Source organism: Nilaparvata lugens, chromosome 5, assembly GCF_014356525.2.
Source record: "Nilaparvata lugens isolate BPH chromosome 5, ASM1435652v1, whole genome shotgun sequence".
Taxonomy (NCBI): Eukaryota; Metazoa; Arthropoda; class Insecta; order Hemiptera; family Delphacidae; genus Nilaparvata; species Nilaparvata lugens.
This window is the reverse complement of record NC_052508.1, coordinates 67,880,180-67,896,923: the sequence shown is the minus strand read 5'-3', so window position 1 is coordinate 67,896,923 and position 16,744 is coordinate 67,880,180. Positions and strand designations below refer to the sequence as shown.

At 37.1% G+C, this 16,744-nt stretch overlaps 1 protein-coding gene across 1 annotated transcript in view; it reads right to left on the bottom strand.

The window, feature by feature from the left end:
• Positions 1-5,421: 5,421 nt before the first annotated feature.
• The window catches only part of LOC111047863 (protein dachsous-like), a gene marked incomplete in the record, with an annotated part of 507,664 nt that continues 496,341 nt past the window's right edge, over positions 5,422-16,744 (bottom strand). Inside the window, 5 exon segments of the mRNA XM_039429132.1 lie at positions 5,422-6,796; positions 6,799-8,066; positions 10,932-11,066; positions 12,097-12,391; positions 15,138-15,437. Coding sequence (XP_039285066.1) covers positions 5,568-6,796; positions 6,799-8,066; positions 10,932-11,066; positions 12,097-12,391; positions 15,138-15,437 — 3,227 coding nt within the window.

Here is a 16,744-nt window from a genome sequence, read left to right as displayed (position 1 = left end):
CGTCAGGCTCGCTTTGCTCGCCATATCCGTTTAGCCAGACGTTTAGTCTGGCCCCCGACTGGATTGTCCTAACATATGATAAAAATGCTCAAATGAAAAATGCAGGCGAGCGAAGCGAGCCTGCTGATTTCATTCTTGGACGATCCAGTCGGGGGTCCAGGGGGCGGAGCCCCCTGGCTAGACGGATATGGCGAGCGAAGCGAGCCTGATGGCTAGTTTATAATAAAATAAAGTTAAAAGCAGTGTACCGGTACTTTGATTCCTAATTTTTACGTTCTGTTTTCTTTCATTTCAGTATTCCAAATCCATTTCTTAAAATATTTTAGTAAAGTACGGTAGTGAATTTGATATTGTGAAGGTTTCCACATTGAGGCTAGGGCCACATGAGCGCACAAAGTGCGTCCGTTGCAACTAACTTTTCGCGGCCGTCGCCAATGACACCACACGAGCGTTGAGTGTGGTGCGTCAACGTCAGTTGGCTTTACGCAATTGAACCAGACGAAGCAATAACTTTTGCATGTCTCGACGTGCGTTGTAGCATTTCTGCGCAGTTCAAAAATCACCGTCCGTTACTACTTGGTACGCAAGTACCTCGTGTGTTGTCACCAATTCACTTCTATGTATTTCTACAACGGACGTCAAAAAGTAAGTTGCAACGGACGCACTTTGTGCGCTCATGTGACCCTAGCCTCAGGCTAGGAGAAAGACACAAACAAAAATTTAATGGAATGAATTAAATTTACTTTTCGAAAAAATAGATTTACCAAGAATGAATTGATAATGATTCTTATAAATATTTGATTGTGACAATTCCAAGTATTTCTATTCAGTAGCTAAGTATATACTTTTCGAAGTAGATTACCCGTACTGGGAATCGTTTTTTGTACTGTATTCTCTCTTCTCAAGGTAAAACTATTTCTTTGCAGAGAGTAATATGATAACTATTAGTAGGTGTTTATCTTTAAGAATATAGGAAGATAAATAAATTTCCACTCATTTTAATACAAAATTTATTTGCTACAAAATCCTACTCTTGTAAACAGTAGAAATAACTATAATTTGTACAGACTCTTTACATTTACAACAATACTATAACAAAATTAATTACAATGATTGTTTCACAATAGCAGTTCATCACTCGCAGAGGACATTCTAATGGCAAGCAACAAATTTAAGAGTTATAAAATGAATTCAAATATTTGGTTTTTCATAATAAAAAATGGTTCAATACTTCAATTGAAACGCGAATCCATCTATTTTAAAAAATCGATAAATTTGGAGGAAAAATTAAAAACGAAATTTGGAATTTCATTTAATAAATATTGAAATAAATTTATAATTTTTCAGTTACAGTTAACCATTCAAATATTGAATGTTTGGTCAAGGAGGAGTTTGTATGGAAGGGAGGAAGTACATAAAAATAAATATAGGCTACAATTTCTATAAATGAATACGGATTAAAAAATACATAAAACTTTATGACAAGTGATGAATTCCTATGTTTCACATAATTGATTTAGAAACGTAAATTATTTTAGTTGGCACTGTCTCATTCTAATAAAAATTGATAAAAAATATTAACCCGTCTGAATATCATCTACATATTTTTGAGGTCTTATTCACAACAAGGAACTCAATAGGATGGCAATATTGTTTATCGATAAATCTCATTAATAAAAAATCAGTACATCAAAATGGCAATTGATCAGTTTGATTATCAAGTTAAAAACATTCAGTACAGTACTTTCCAACTGGTTGAGCATTTGTTTTCAAGTCTTTATTGAGTACATTGGGAAAGTACTGTACCTCTTATTACCTTTTGAAATGGTAAACACCTAATTTCAAGAGGAGTAAATTATAATCACTGGAAACTTTACAAGGGATCAATAAATTCAATGGCAATATTGTAATAAAACTCAAAATTCGAGCAGATCAATATTTCAAAGCGTGTGAGATACTATAATCGTTCTAATAAAAACTTGTTTTGTGTATTCTTTTACAACACTGGTTATAAAACATTAATGTGAAAATTTATGAATAAAAACTTCACGTCGAACCATTCTTCCACTTATTCAAAAACTGATAACTGCTAGATTTCTATCTGTACATCTAAATATCATTATTGTGGCACAAAAATTAATGGCCTTAGAAAATACATTTGTACAAAACTCACTTTTTCTCTATACATAGGTATTTCGCCATTGTTAAGAATCATTTTAATGATTCAACTTGTCTAAAGCAACAAGTGCATGTAATATAATCACAGTAATGGCCATAATATTCCTTAAAATAATTTAAAATAAGTGACGTATACGTATCTCATCTTTACAATTCAATTTTTGATTACAAAATTATATTTACAACGAATCATAGAGCGTGATTCGAGTTGCTATATACTAGAACGAAGAGCGGCCAAACAGCACACCCTTTGGGTACGTATTTTGGCACAGATATTGTCAAATTTCACTAAAAATTTATATAAAAATAAATAAATTTTAGTGAAATTTGACAATATCTTTGTTTTCTTATTATTTTGGCACATATTTACACGAACGACAACTATTCAACACAGTCTATATTAAAAAATAATTAAAGTATAATACCTGAGGTGATGTAAATGAGCTTCATTATTGCACTTGATTCTCATCACCTTTTTTGTGCATTCCAACAAACTAGGAAACCAATCATGGCTCTCATTTTGTTTCTATAGCCAAATCAGAAGGAATTCACAAGAATAAATAAATTCGTTATTCTATTATCTACTTACAGTCTCTGTTAAGTCTAATCAGTTAAACAATTTTTACATTAATTTTGATTGACCACCGATTATCGTCTGGCACTTTATTAATTACAAATAAATCTATTTACAAGTAGAGTTCATCTATTTACACTGCGCTGACTACTGTTAATTAATTTGTCAGTGTTCTTAAGTCTAATCTATAATGTTTCTGGCAGGTTCTGCTTTGAATTCTCTAATAATTAACTAATAAATATTTACAATTAATAGAATACTTGATGCAGCTATCACATTCCGACATTGATCATCAACAATTATTTGACTCTGTGAATCTTTTGTGAGCATAAAGATCGATCCGTATATAGAGCACAAAAATAAAACAAAATCTCCACCCTTTGATTGACACTCATCGTTTACAAGTTTTTAGTTGTAGATGGCAAGGACAATTTCATCATATTTAAGAACAATCACTTATGGTTTATGAAGTTTTCAGTTGAATATTGACATCAATTTTGCCATTTTTGACAGTAATTAATATGATAGTTCTGATTGAGGTGGAAAACAAACACATAACAATAGTTTCTGTTTTCATTGTTTTGTGATTGATCTAAATTTGAACACCCAAAATAGTTGTCTACGACTCAGTCAAAGTATTATTCTATTTGGACTATGATATTATATAGATCATTATCTTGAGACACATTTTTAAGCCGTGTCCATACTGAACATATGTTCGGCAAACATGTTTGATGAGGAGCTCAGGGACAAACATTTTAAAAAGTTTGTACAATCATTGTTTGTCAAACAAAAAATTACTGTTCACAGCTGTAAAACACAAAACCTGTTTTCCCACTAAAATATTTTGTTTGGTGACGCGTCCACACTGGCCACGGGCAAACATTGTTTGTCAAACACAATAAAATTTGCCAAAACTTTTTCAACAAACATGTTTGTAGAACATTTGAACACGGCTTCACAGAGGGAGAAACCAATACAGATTATTTTGAACTAGCCTTTTTATATAGTTTTCCTTTCTTCTTGAATGTTGGAATGTATTTTTCTGTCGAATGAACACGTATTTTGGTGACGCTAACACAATTTCAATTTCAATTTCAATTTATTGGAAAAAAGATACATTGTAGTGAATGTAGTTAATCAGTGTGGATGCGACAGGCACACTGCCCAAAACCGCACAACCAGATATATGAAGAAAAAGGTTATGAAAGATTGTTATAAAACTTGTTGAATATGTATGAAACTTCTTCATAATTAAAAAACATTGTTTTACTTGTCAATATCACTTATAATTAATTTTATTATACTGCAGTATCATGTTGTTGTAGAGGTTATGAAAGATTGTTATAAAACTTGTTGAATATGTATGAAACTTCTTCATAATTAGAAAACATTGTTTTACTTGTCAATATCACTTATAATTAATTTTATTATAGGTACTGCAGTATCATGTTGTTGTAGAGGTTATGAAAGATTGTTATAAAACTTGTTGAATATGTATGAAACTTCTTCATAATTAAAAAACATTGTTTTACTTGTCAATATCACTTATAATTAATTTTATTATACTGCAGTATCATGTTGTTTTCAACACTGAAGAACAAAAAGTTCTATGTTGAAATAACACGGAACTGCAGTCCTGTAATTAGATGAACAATCAGCTTTAAGCTGGATTCGCATGCAACAGTGACGGTCGACAGTGGAAATATAATTCCCATAAGCTCTAATGGTATTATTCATACTCAGTCACAGTGGAAATATAATTCCCATAAGCTCTAATGGTATTATTCATACTCAGTCAGTCTGGCTGTTCCAATTAGAACTAACAGGAATTATATGTTCACTATTCACTGTCACTGGTGTGTGTGAATCCACCTTTAGAGTACAGTTGACAAATGAATCAATATTTGAAAAAACAAAAATTTATTTCGGTCATCAAATCCACATTTATTAAATTTATTAAAATAAAACTGTGTTTCTCCAGTTAAGGAGAAGTTCAACAACATCAATGAATAGTCAACAAATTTTATAATAATCTTTCATAATTATTTTCTTCATTTATCTGGTTGTGTTAAGCCCCACACACACACATCAATTTTTGCTGTTCTAGTGAGTACTATCAGATTTAACGGAACTTGATAAATATCATCTGTTTAATCCAATAGAATTTATAAATCAATTTATCATGTTGACAGAAATAAAACTGTGTTTCTTCAGTTCTGGAGAAGTTCAACAGCATCAATGAATAGTCAACAAATTTTATAATAATCTTTCATGATTATTTTCTTCATTTATCTGGTTGTGTTAAGCCCCCCCCCCCACACACACACACATCAATTTTTGCTGTTCTTCTGAATTCTATCAGATTAAAAGGAACTTGATGAACATCATTTGTTTAAATACAATAGAATTTATAAGGACGGCAAAATACCTTACGAACAAAAATCGATGTGTGTGTGCAGGGCTTAAAAGTCACCAAAATACGCGTTCATTCGTCAGTAAAATGCATTCTAACATTTAAAAAAGAACAACTACATACAAAGTGTAGGTCGAAATAATCTCAATTATATAATGGTGTCTCCGACTGTAAGAATGTGTCTGAAAATGATGATCTATATAATATAGTCTACATATTGTGTTTACCACAGTGTTTTTCCAAATATTATAAAGTTGATGAGGTTTGAAAGCTTGAACCTCATTTTTTAGAGGTTTAAAGCTGTGTTTGAATATTATTTGTTGTAGATCAGTGAGGATGCAAAGCAGAAGGCCAGAGACAAACACTAAACGATAGAAGGTAATCGACTTTGGGAAGTTACTAGATCCTGAGTTCAGTATCGGTGTTGAGTGTCCTCTGGCGAAGGTGGTGCGAGGGGGGGTGGCCGGGGGTGACGAGAGGGGAAATTGAGGGGGACCGTGTGGCCAGGGGTGACAGGGAGGGAGAGAAACTGGGTGACATGGCGGAAGAAGTGCTGAATCCGCCCCCAGCGTCATGGGAGATGGGTGACCGCGGTAGCAGCAGCATTTGTGACGGGGGCGGGTTGCGGTTGGCTGCCAACACGGGGGCGGCAATCGAGCGCGGAGCCACCGATGTGAGCAGCGGGGGCGGCACGACTGTTTTCATGAGGGGCGGTTTAGTTTTGCCGCTCGAAGCACCACTGTTCGCACTTTTCACTGAAGCGGTATCGTCTTTCAGTCGCGCGATCTCCGAAAACACATGCGCGAGGGGTTGGTACTGGGGACCCCAGTCCAACAGGTAATCCCAGTTATAACTACCTGTCAGTTCCTCTTCACTGTGCACTATCGAGCTTAACGACCCGGTCATGGATGGTTGATGTGTGCTGTCGGGCACATCTCCGTACCCTCCCAGCACCAACGCGTGATCGACGGCCGCTACCAGAGCCCCGGACCCCGCACTGCCCGCCACGTCCTCCGCACTGCTGCCACGTTCACTGCCACTCACGTCGTTCAGCTTGGCGTAGATGAGATTCGTGATGTCCGCTTCCCCCGTCGCGTCCTCGTCAAACATATGCAGCGCCACACCCTGGTGGTGCAGCATCGTGTCTTTGCTCGGACCGGCAACTAAACTCTCCGAGTGCCTCCTAGACGACCCCGATCCTTGGTTATCAACAATCCCCAACCTCGCCAAATACTCCTGTGTGTTATGCACTGACACATCAGACAGGTTGTCATCGTCATCTGTGGTGAGCCGGGTGGCGTCCCGCTGCAGAGGTCCCTCGTTGATCATCCTGATCTCCTCGTCCTCCACATCCTCACCGTCCTCGGCCGAGCCACGCCCACTCGACCCCGACTGCTCAGATCCGGACAACTCCGAAGTGGTCGCTGCACCCGAGTTGGAACTGCTAGTGTTGTTGTTCCTGTAGGTCGGTATCTCGTCGTACTTGGGTGGCCCGAACTGACTCGCCGCACCGGACACACCGCCTCTGATCGGTATCGTGTCGAAGGCACTGGGGTCGACAAAAGTGTCCGTACTCTGTCCCCCACTCAACCCAGGCTTATTCACTTTCTTGTGTCTTCTGTTTCTCAATGTAAAAACAGAAACACGGCTCCAAACGCTAGCACTACCAGGATTAGTGTAATCAATAGTCCCATCGCCCAGCCTGCTACTCCACTCGTGGAAGTCACCTGAGCAGTTTCACTTTCATTCCCAGTTAACACCAAATTTGTGTCATGTGGAGCGAGGGGATCTATTGTAACCTCAACAACACTCATATTAGTCAACGACCCTTGTCTGCCAGAGCTAGCAGTGACCACAAGACTCACATCCTGGCTTGAATCGAACCCGGCATCGATTTTCTTCTTGATCATGATGGCTCCCGTTGTGCGGTTGATCTTAAAATAGGGGTGTTGAGTCGTAAGTTGATACACAACCCTCCCATCTGGGCCCTTGTCTCTGTCGGTAGCTGTCACGTGTCCAATCACGTGACCAACAGGCAGGTCGTGTCCTCCCATCAAGAAATGGTACGTTCTTTCAGTGAACTGAGGATGGAACTCATCCCTGCTTTCAATCTCAATTCGGACTCTGACACGGGCCGTACGACCTCCCGCATCACTACAAGTCAGTGTGAACGCGTACCGACTCCTCACTTCATAATCGAAAACCGCATTAGTTGTGACTAAACCTGTCACATGATCAACCCGGAACAACTTCCACGAATCATCGATATCTGTGTACCCTGACGCCGCAGCGGATACAATGGTGTAGTTCAGTTTTCCATAAGCTCCCCTATCCACATCTGTGGCTCTCGCTGTGAACACAGGAGACCCGATCGCTTCATTTTCACCGACGAACTCCAAGTACTCAGTTATCGGGAACTTGGGCGTGTTATCATTCTCGTCTTCCAGGACAATCTTGACAGTGGTCAGGGTTGATAGAGGAGTATCATTGGGCGGTTTGCCACCATCCGTCGCCCTAACCACCAACAGATGCTCAGCCACCCCTTCATCATAATCAAGCTCATTTTTCACTCTGATAACCCCACTCAATCCATCAATATCAAACAACTTGTAGTCATTCCCGGACGTGATATCGAATCGTATGTCGGAATTTGGAGGCAGATCGGCATCAGTTACACTCATCTGCACAACCGAATGACCGATAGGAACAGCTTCTGACAAAAATACAACTTTGTTGGAGGTGAGGAACTCGGGTGCATTGTCGTTGGAGTCTTCAACACCGATGTAGACCTGGACTGCTGACGTATTTTCTGACGATGTCCCAGCTATCACCTTCAAATTGTACGAGTCCTGTTTCTCCCGGTCGAGAGGCTTCATCAGTAGAAGTTCGGCATGTGGGCTGTAACGCAAAATAACACACTCGATAAATATCTATAAATTGAACTAGTCACACAAAACAATTTGATTGTTTACAGATGAAAATAAATTGAAAGTTGCATTTGTTCAAATGCTTATTAATGAATAATTATTATTATACGAAAATCCCAATTAAATGCTGTAAATCACCCCGAAGACTTCTGCTACAGCAAATATTGACAACTGGGTAAACAGCTAGATTTAAATTCGATGAGCGCTACTATACAAAAATTATTTGTCAGCTTCGGGGTGATTTACAGCATTTAATTGGGATTTTCGTTTAATAATAATTAATTTGATTGTTTGTTAGATAACAAGGTTTTGGAATTCAACTCATGGTGATGTTTATGGATAAATAAGATGATAAGAGACTTGAGAACTTATTGAAATTGCACAAAAGCCGGTCGAATTTTAACCGTGATTAATTTCACAAGAACCAATCAGAGAAGACGGCTTCTCTGATTGGTTCTCGTGGAATTAATCACGATTAAAATTCAACCGGCTTTTGTGCAACCGGCACTAAGACACATTAAATTGAGTGACACAAGACTCGATACAAAACGGTTGTTTGTTTGATAACAAAGTTTTTGGAATTTGAACCCAGATGATGTTAATTGAAAAATAGAATTTAGATTGGAATAATTAAGGAATTATTGAAATTATTTATTAATTGTTACAATAAGTACATCATCAAAATGATAGGGAAGAAAAAATAAGGTAACCTTGTGCTATTCCTCTCCCAAATTTAGATAAGGTTACACATAGTCCGAAATAGGTTAAGTCTTGCAGTTGTTCACTTCAAAAAATTCTCAGTCCTTAATTATTTTCATGATTTAATTAAACGACTATGAGGCTGTTGCACAAAAGCCTGTTAAATTTCAATGATGATTTAATGCCAGGAGAAGTGAGAGTAATCAGAGAATGCTGTTTGAGAAGGCTTTTCTAATTGGTTCACGTGACATTTAAACATGATTGGAATTTGACAATCTTTCTTGCAACAGGGCTTATGACCCATTGAGTTAAGCGATACACTGGAACCTCGATATAGTACAACACGTTATACTAATTTTTCTGCAGGCCCTTGATACGTTCATAAAACTTTCAAACTTATAAACTCTATTGTAAGGGCTACTTGTATCTACATAAGAATAAAAAATCGAAGTACCTTACTAAAAAAATCAAATTTTCGACCTCCAAGTCATTTTCAACCTTGATAAATTACACCCCAATTTATTACAAACCTCATAATAGTACATTTTGAGACGAACTAAATCGAGGTTCCTCTGTATTTATTTTATAGTTGTATCATGAGTAAGAAGGAAATAAATTGCTAAAAAAACCTCATTTTTTCTCTGTAGTAATAATCAGACAGAAGTTTTCTGTCAGGTGAGGGAACATTTTTAAATTGAAGAATTTAAAACAGCGATTTCTGCTCTTGAACTTATTTAGAGTGTTTTTTAGCATATTATCATAAAAAAGTTCAGATAAGTACCAGAGGATTATGAATTCCAAATCAGAGCATTCTTCAGTAGAACTCTGGTAAAATATACCACACTCAAAATCGATAAACACACAATAAAAAGCTGTAAATCAGAACTATTACACTCTTGACAATTATCTCTTCAATTTTCAAATCACTGAAAAATCTATTCATCCAATAAAGCAATAAAACTATAATCCTATATTTGTTAGAGATTAAGCTGACACTCTAGCACTAAACTTTTGAAAAATATGACCTAGAAAAATATATTTCAAGTGGTGATGAACTAAGAGACCTTGGATAATTAACATGTATTGAATATTTGTAAAAATACTTTAAGCTGCGCATCTCATTATTAAACAGATATATAAACATCCGAAAATAATCTAAAAGGTAAACTTTCAATTCTTTATTTCCAAAATTTAACAACGTAACAAATCAAATGTTAATAAATCAAACACTCATCACAAGAAAATTAAATGAAATAAACTACCCAGAACTAACGAAATGAAAGAGGAAAAAATTAAAAAAGAAAATTAAATGAAATAAACCACCCAGAACTAAAAAACTGAAATGAAAGAGATGTTGTGTTGTCAGTTGCACATCCACCTTAGTATGGAGAAATTCTACACCATTTCCCTGTCTAGTGTGAATCTTTTCAAACTGAATCAGATTTTAAAAAGTTCAATTTTCCACTAAAAATATTATTTTATTCAGGTAAATAGGATTTTTTTCTAATTAATTTTTACAAAAAATACTATAATGAGGTCCACGTTATGGCAGTGGAGAAAGATAGGAGAACAAAGTTGCCGATCCTCTGTCTTGTCTATGCCTTCTATAGACCGGTAGCTGATGAAGGTTTATTGATTAACTGTTTATTCTCAATTATATTTTACCAAGCAAGAAATTATATTTTTCAATAGTTTCATAATGAATTTTCATAATTAAGATGAAATATTTTGTTAATTAATTATCAATTCTACATTGTTAAGAGGAGATCTGGCAACAGAGCAAAGAGAGCAGAAGATAGCGCTTTCCGATTTGTTGAATTATAGACAAGGATAGCAATACCATTGCTAATCAAAACACTGACATTATAACGTGGACCTCAATATAGCACTACCTCCGTAAACAAAGCCATAGTGCATTCTGGTGACGTCAGCACAGGTAGGGATCCTACACCAATAAAAACACTAGCTGATATAGATCAGCTGAAAACAACAAATTTTTATTGGTGTAGGATCCCTACCTTTGCTGACGTTACCGGAATGCACTACTATGGCTTTGTTCACGGAGGTAGTGACTATAGTCTCAATTCATTGGCTTTTTATAACCAAAGATTCTCACTATAAAATCTTATCCACTTACCTAGAAATATAGAACATCCCATCAGTGTTTCCGTCCACAATGGAGTAACGAATGCTTGTAACGTCGATTGCCATTGGTGATTTGGCCATTCGGAGAAGTGTCGTTCCAGCTGGGCTATTCTCTCGGACCATAACTCTGTGGAAGCATAAAAAGAAATAATTTATACATTCATTAATACATTTCGTATAATAGTTCGATCTACGCCTTCATGCAATAGATGAAAGTGTAAGACATAAAGTTTTCGAAGCAAAGTAAATTTTTTGAATTTGACTTTATTTAATAATAATAATTAATTAGCATTTGAACAAATAATGTAACTTCCAATTTATTTCCATCAATAAATAGAGAGTAAATTGTGAACCGATAATATTGATTCTGTGGATTTCTGGATTGATTTTCAGTTTTAATCTCAATAAAGTCAAATTCAAAAAAATACTTTGCTTCGAAGACGTTGTCTCACTCTTACACTTTTCATCTATTGCATGAAGGCGTAGAACTATAGAACGAAGGAGATTGGTTGTCGGCGACAACTAAGCTCCCCGACAGTAGATCCCCTGCTGGATATGAGGGGTCTGGTTGTCGTGATCGTACAGGAAAATATGATCAAATAGGGTAAGATTGGTAAGATGACAATGTTCCTACTATTAATTGATGTATGCCAATCATATAATAGGTGAAACCAAATTCATTATTCCAATTCATAGCATATAACTACAGATAACGCAGATCAGCATTAAATATGAATCATGTTGCATGAAAAATATCCAAAGAAGTAAAGGAATGAGAATGAGAGAAATGAATTACAACTTAAAATGTAACAATGATTTATATATTTTGACACTGCAAATTCTTTAAACTTTCTTGAACGACAACGCAAAATACTAGCAGAAACCAAGCTCCTTGCACGATAATGTCAACTAGTCTCCCCGATAGCAAATTCCCTACTGGTTCAGAGGGTACTACTGAACAACCAAGCTCCTTGGACGCTTCCGACAACCAAGCTCCCCGTCAGTTAAGCTCCTCTCTTAGGAACTCAGCTAACGCCGTCAGTAGATCCCTCGAAAGTGGTTTTGAAAGGAACTTTACTGACGGGGAGCTTTACTGTCGGGGAGTTTAGTTGGTGCGTTCCCCCACCACCATGAATGGATAAATTCATGAATTTTACCTGTACTCCTCCTGCGAGAACCGCGAGTCGGCGCTGCCAATATCACTGACGTGTACGCGAACGGCGACGACCGACGACAGAGCCGGCGAGCCGTTGTCGGTTGCGGCGACGGCCAGGTCGATGACCTTGCCACGAGCCACGATGCCGCTGCGGTTTGCGATCAGCTGACCGCTCACCTGGTCGATGCTGAAGCCGGGCACCGGCGTCACCAGCGAATAGTGGATGTCTGCGTTCTCACCCGCGTCGGCGTCCGTAGCGTTTACCACCAACACCGCCAGACTGGTATCCGCGTTTTCTGCACCATCAGCGGGAAATAACATTTTATAAGAAAACATACAGAGGATAATAAAAACACTTCACTTACATGTGATAATTTTCAACAAATTACGGTAATAAAAACAATAGAAAAATCTTGTAGTAGCCTACCCTTTATTTTTCAAGAACTTTAAAATAGTCAACAACTAGTTTCGACCCTACTTGATCCATTTTCAAGTTGAAATGTAGAAAAAATATTTTTTAGGGTCGAATCTAGTTGTTGAACTATTTTTACTTTCCTTGCCCTATTACCATAGGTAAGGAAAGTATTGCTTTCCGAAATAAATTAAGGTACCCCAATTTCTAAATTTCTATACGTTTCAAGGTCCGAGTCCAAAAAACTGGTTTTTGGGTACTGGTCTGTATGTGTGTGTGTGTGTTGTGTGTGTGTGTGTTGTGTGTGTGTGTGGTGTGTGTGTGTGTGTGTGTGTGTGTGTGTGTGTGTATGTGTGTGTGTGTGTGTGTGTGTGTGTGTGTGTGTGTGTGTGTGGTGTGTGTGTGTGTGTGTGTGTACACGATATCTCATCTCCCAATTAACGGAATGACTTGAAATTTGGAACTTAAGGTCCTTCCACTATAAGGATCCAACACGAACAATTTCGATCAAATGCAATTCAAGATGGCGGCTAAAACGGCGAAAATGTTGTCAAAAACAGGGTTTTCCGTGATTTTCTCGGAAACGGCTCCAACGATTTTGATCAAATTCATACCTAAAATAGTCATCGATAAGCTCTATCAACTGCCACATGTCCCATATCTGTAAAAATTTCAGGAGCTCCGCCCCATCAATGCAGATAGATTCCCAATTATCAGGCTACAGATACAATTGAAACAAAAAAAATCAAGTGGAGTAGATTGAGCATGAAAATCTCTACAATTAATGTTCAGTAACATTTTCACCTAAAATTGAAAATAAGCTTTAAATTCGAAAATATGTGATTATTCAATTGCAAATTATTGTTGATTCTATTAAATCATTCACTATGAAGAGATAGCAGACTTCATGTGTGTCTCCAGCGTTATTGCCCTGTCACCAGCTGGCTCAAATCTTTGAATAGTAGACTTGAGATGCGCGGGAACACTAGCGTCAGGTGATCAATTTTCATAACGGCAAGGAAAGTTGTGTGAGTGCGCCACACCAGATTTTTAAGTTTTTGAAAAATAAAGGGTAGACCTACTTCAAAATTTTTATATTGGTTTTATTAAGAGGATAATAAGTATACAGAGGAGTGCTAAATTAGTACACAGTAATAAAACATAGAATAGTTAGGCTGATATGAGGTAAGTTACTTATAACAATACATGTTTAATATGAACAGTAACAATAAACAGCGAAACATAACAGAAAATTAGACTGTAGTGAAGTCGAAAATAGTTCAAAACTGTTTATTACTTGCAGTTCGTCAAGGATAGTGAAATAGATGAGAAAAATAACATTTATTAGACAGGTTTATTCATGAGAAATTATCGAGTTTTCTGCAAAATCAGCACAGTAGTAACAGTTATTCATAAGAAACCACCGGGAAATTGATGTCCAGTTTCATGAAATTATTACACGCCTCTGACTTTTGTATTAAGATGAGATAAGATTCTTTATTTCGCATCCAATTTACAACAACAGAACAGCGCACAAAACTAAAAAAAAGATAGCAAATAAGAATAATAAAACAATACTTAAGACAACTTTTTAACCGAATAAATATGAAATTTGCTGATAATACTAATTGTATTAATTCTCATTATAGGATGATGGAATGTAATCTAGCACAGCTACACTGTTTTACAAAAATACACCATAATTAATGCACGAAATAAAATACTGCATGCAAAGACCTTGATGACAAGGTCACGTTCGCATTGCAGGAGCATCCTAAACAAGTTTCAAAGCAATTTGCAGTGATAAACCAACTGTGAATATTCTACCTTTGTTTGTTAGTTATAGCTTCCCAGAGTATATGGGCCAAGCCACAAGAGGCGTTTTTTCAATCGGTACGACAGGATAGGATGCTTTCCGATTGGCTGGTTGGGTTGGCGTCTAGAGTTAGCTTCCTGTCTTGTCGTACTTATTTACTTCTCAGCTCTACAGGTCGCTACAACCCTTGACCTCCCTCACAAAGCCTCTCCATCTCTCCTGATCCATTCACTACCTCCGTAAACAAAGCCGTAGTGCATTCGTGTGATGTCAGCACAGGAAGGGCTCCTATACCAATAAAAACACTAGCTGATATAGATCAGCTGAAATCTACAAATTTTCATTGGTGTAGAAGCCCTACCTGTGCTGATGTCATCAGAATGCGCTATGGCTTTGTTTAGTCTGTACTTAGTCTGTTCTCAAGTGTATTTTAGCCTGAATTTTGCCTATTTTTGAATTTATATTATCTTAGCCTGTTTTTAGCTTGTTTTAGAGTCTATTTTAACCTGTTTTCCAGTGTATTTTAGCCTGTTTATGGAGGTAGTGATCCACTGCCTGCTTTTTCCAGTTACGGACTCCCCTGTGTTGTCCTGCTAACTGAAAAAAACGTCTCATGTGACTTGGCTCTTGGAATTGTCTCATATTTTGACCTACTTTTGCACCTCTCTGACTTCTATATTTTTAGAAGAATCAGAGATAATTTAAAGGTAACTGAAGGGTAGGATAATTGAAGTGGTTTTGGGAAGTACCTGGCAGAACACCCTGGTAGGATAAAGTTAGATGGTAGAATAATTAGAGGGGTTTTGGTACGTACCTGGCAAAACAGCCTGGTAACTAGACTGCACAAAAACGGGTGCATTGTCGTTGTCATCTGTGACGTTGACTGTGAGCACAGTATGCGCAGTATGCGCCGTATCGGAGGCGGTTATTCGCAGCCGGTACACGTTGCGTGTCTCGAAGTCGAGACTGCGACAAAGTGTGACCTTGCCGCTGAACCGATCTATGCTGAACAGTCCCTCTGCGTCGGCGTCCTCCGTCAGACTGTAGGTCAGCGCCGGGTTCGTGTCAACGTCGTTCGCCGTCACTGACGTCACTACGCTGCCCACTTCTTTACCTGCAAAAAAACCAGATTCCTCATTACTAACATTAAATTCAAATATTTTTATTATCACAGACAAACCCTCTACAATCTGTATCGGCCACATCAGAATACAAGATATTACCATTGAGTATCGTTTCTCTAAGTAGATATCCCATGGTATAGGGCGTTTATGTCGCAACTTTTACTGTTATCTCAAGCCGACAGTTCACGTAGTTCTTTCCCATGCAGCTGTGTGACGCTGGTAGTCTTTCAAATTGTGCCGTTCATACCTTTCACCCCAACAAAACAGTAAAAATTGACAATAATCGACAGTAATCGGCTTGAGATAACAGTAAAAGTTGCGACATAAACGCCCTATACCAAGGGATATCTACTTACGCTATTGTTTCTCTATGATATTACCGAGTCAACATCAATAATCATAATAATTATTTGTTTCGGTTTTGAATATATTTGGACTTTTTAACATCAAAAATACCTTCATTTCGAAGTAAAAAGTGTATATTTAAAGTACTGTGCTTTACATCGATCTACATTGGAGCGTATCCCTACACTTATGAGTGTGAACAAAGCTACTGGATATATAGAGATTCAACACCGTAAAAAATCCAAGCTCAATAAAAAGTGGCTTACAGTGAGCTATTCTATCAGCTCTACTCATTATCCTGATTGCTCTCTTCTGTATAATTAATATCTCTCCAATTCTGGTAGCATTGCCCCGAAACACCAGACCATACCCTAAAACCGACTGGAACAGAGCAAAGTATGAAGATTTTACATATTCAAAAGGTGTATGAGTGATACAAGCAATTTTGTAGAAATAAATAAATACTTATGAATCCCATGAAACAAAACACAACATTGCTAGGTCAACAAACACTTAATTATAGTGAAAGAAACTAGTTGCTTTGGAAAACAAGCTGTAGTTATTTCACTATCTTTATTTTATCATGTGATGAATGATACATTGTTTTGTTTCAAATATGTTATATTGAAATTGTATTTTTTGGCTTCTAATTTATTATGTGTATTAATTGACCGAACATAGTGAGGTCTATGTTTTAACTTGAATTTTCTTTTGTCTGTCTGTATGTAACGCGTTGATAGAATTCTATGAGATTTGGCAGGAATATTCCCTTTTTAACTGCGCGTCGATGTATACACAAGGTTTTTTTTGAAATTTTGCATTTTAAGGATAAGAAAAGGAATTCCTCCATAATCAGATATCACTATAATTATATATCATCTAGGATTAATCAGACTATAGAATTATTCATAATCAATCAGCTGACTAGTGGATTATTCATTGCATGCATTAC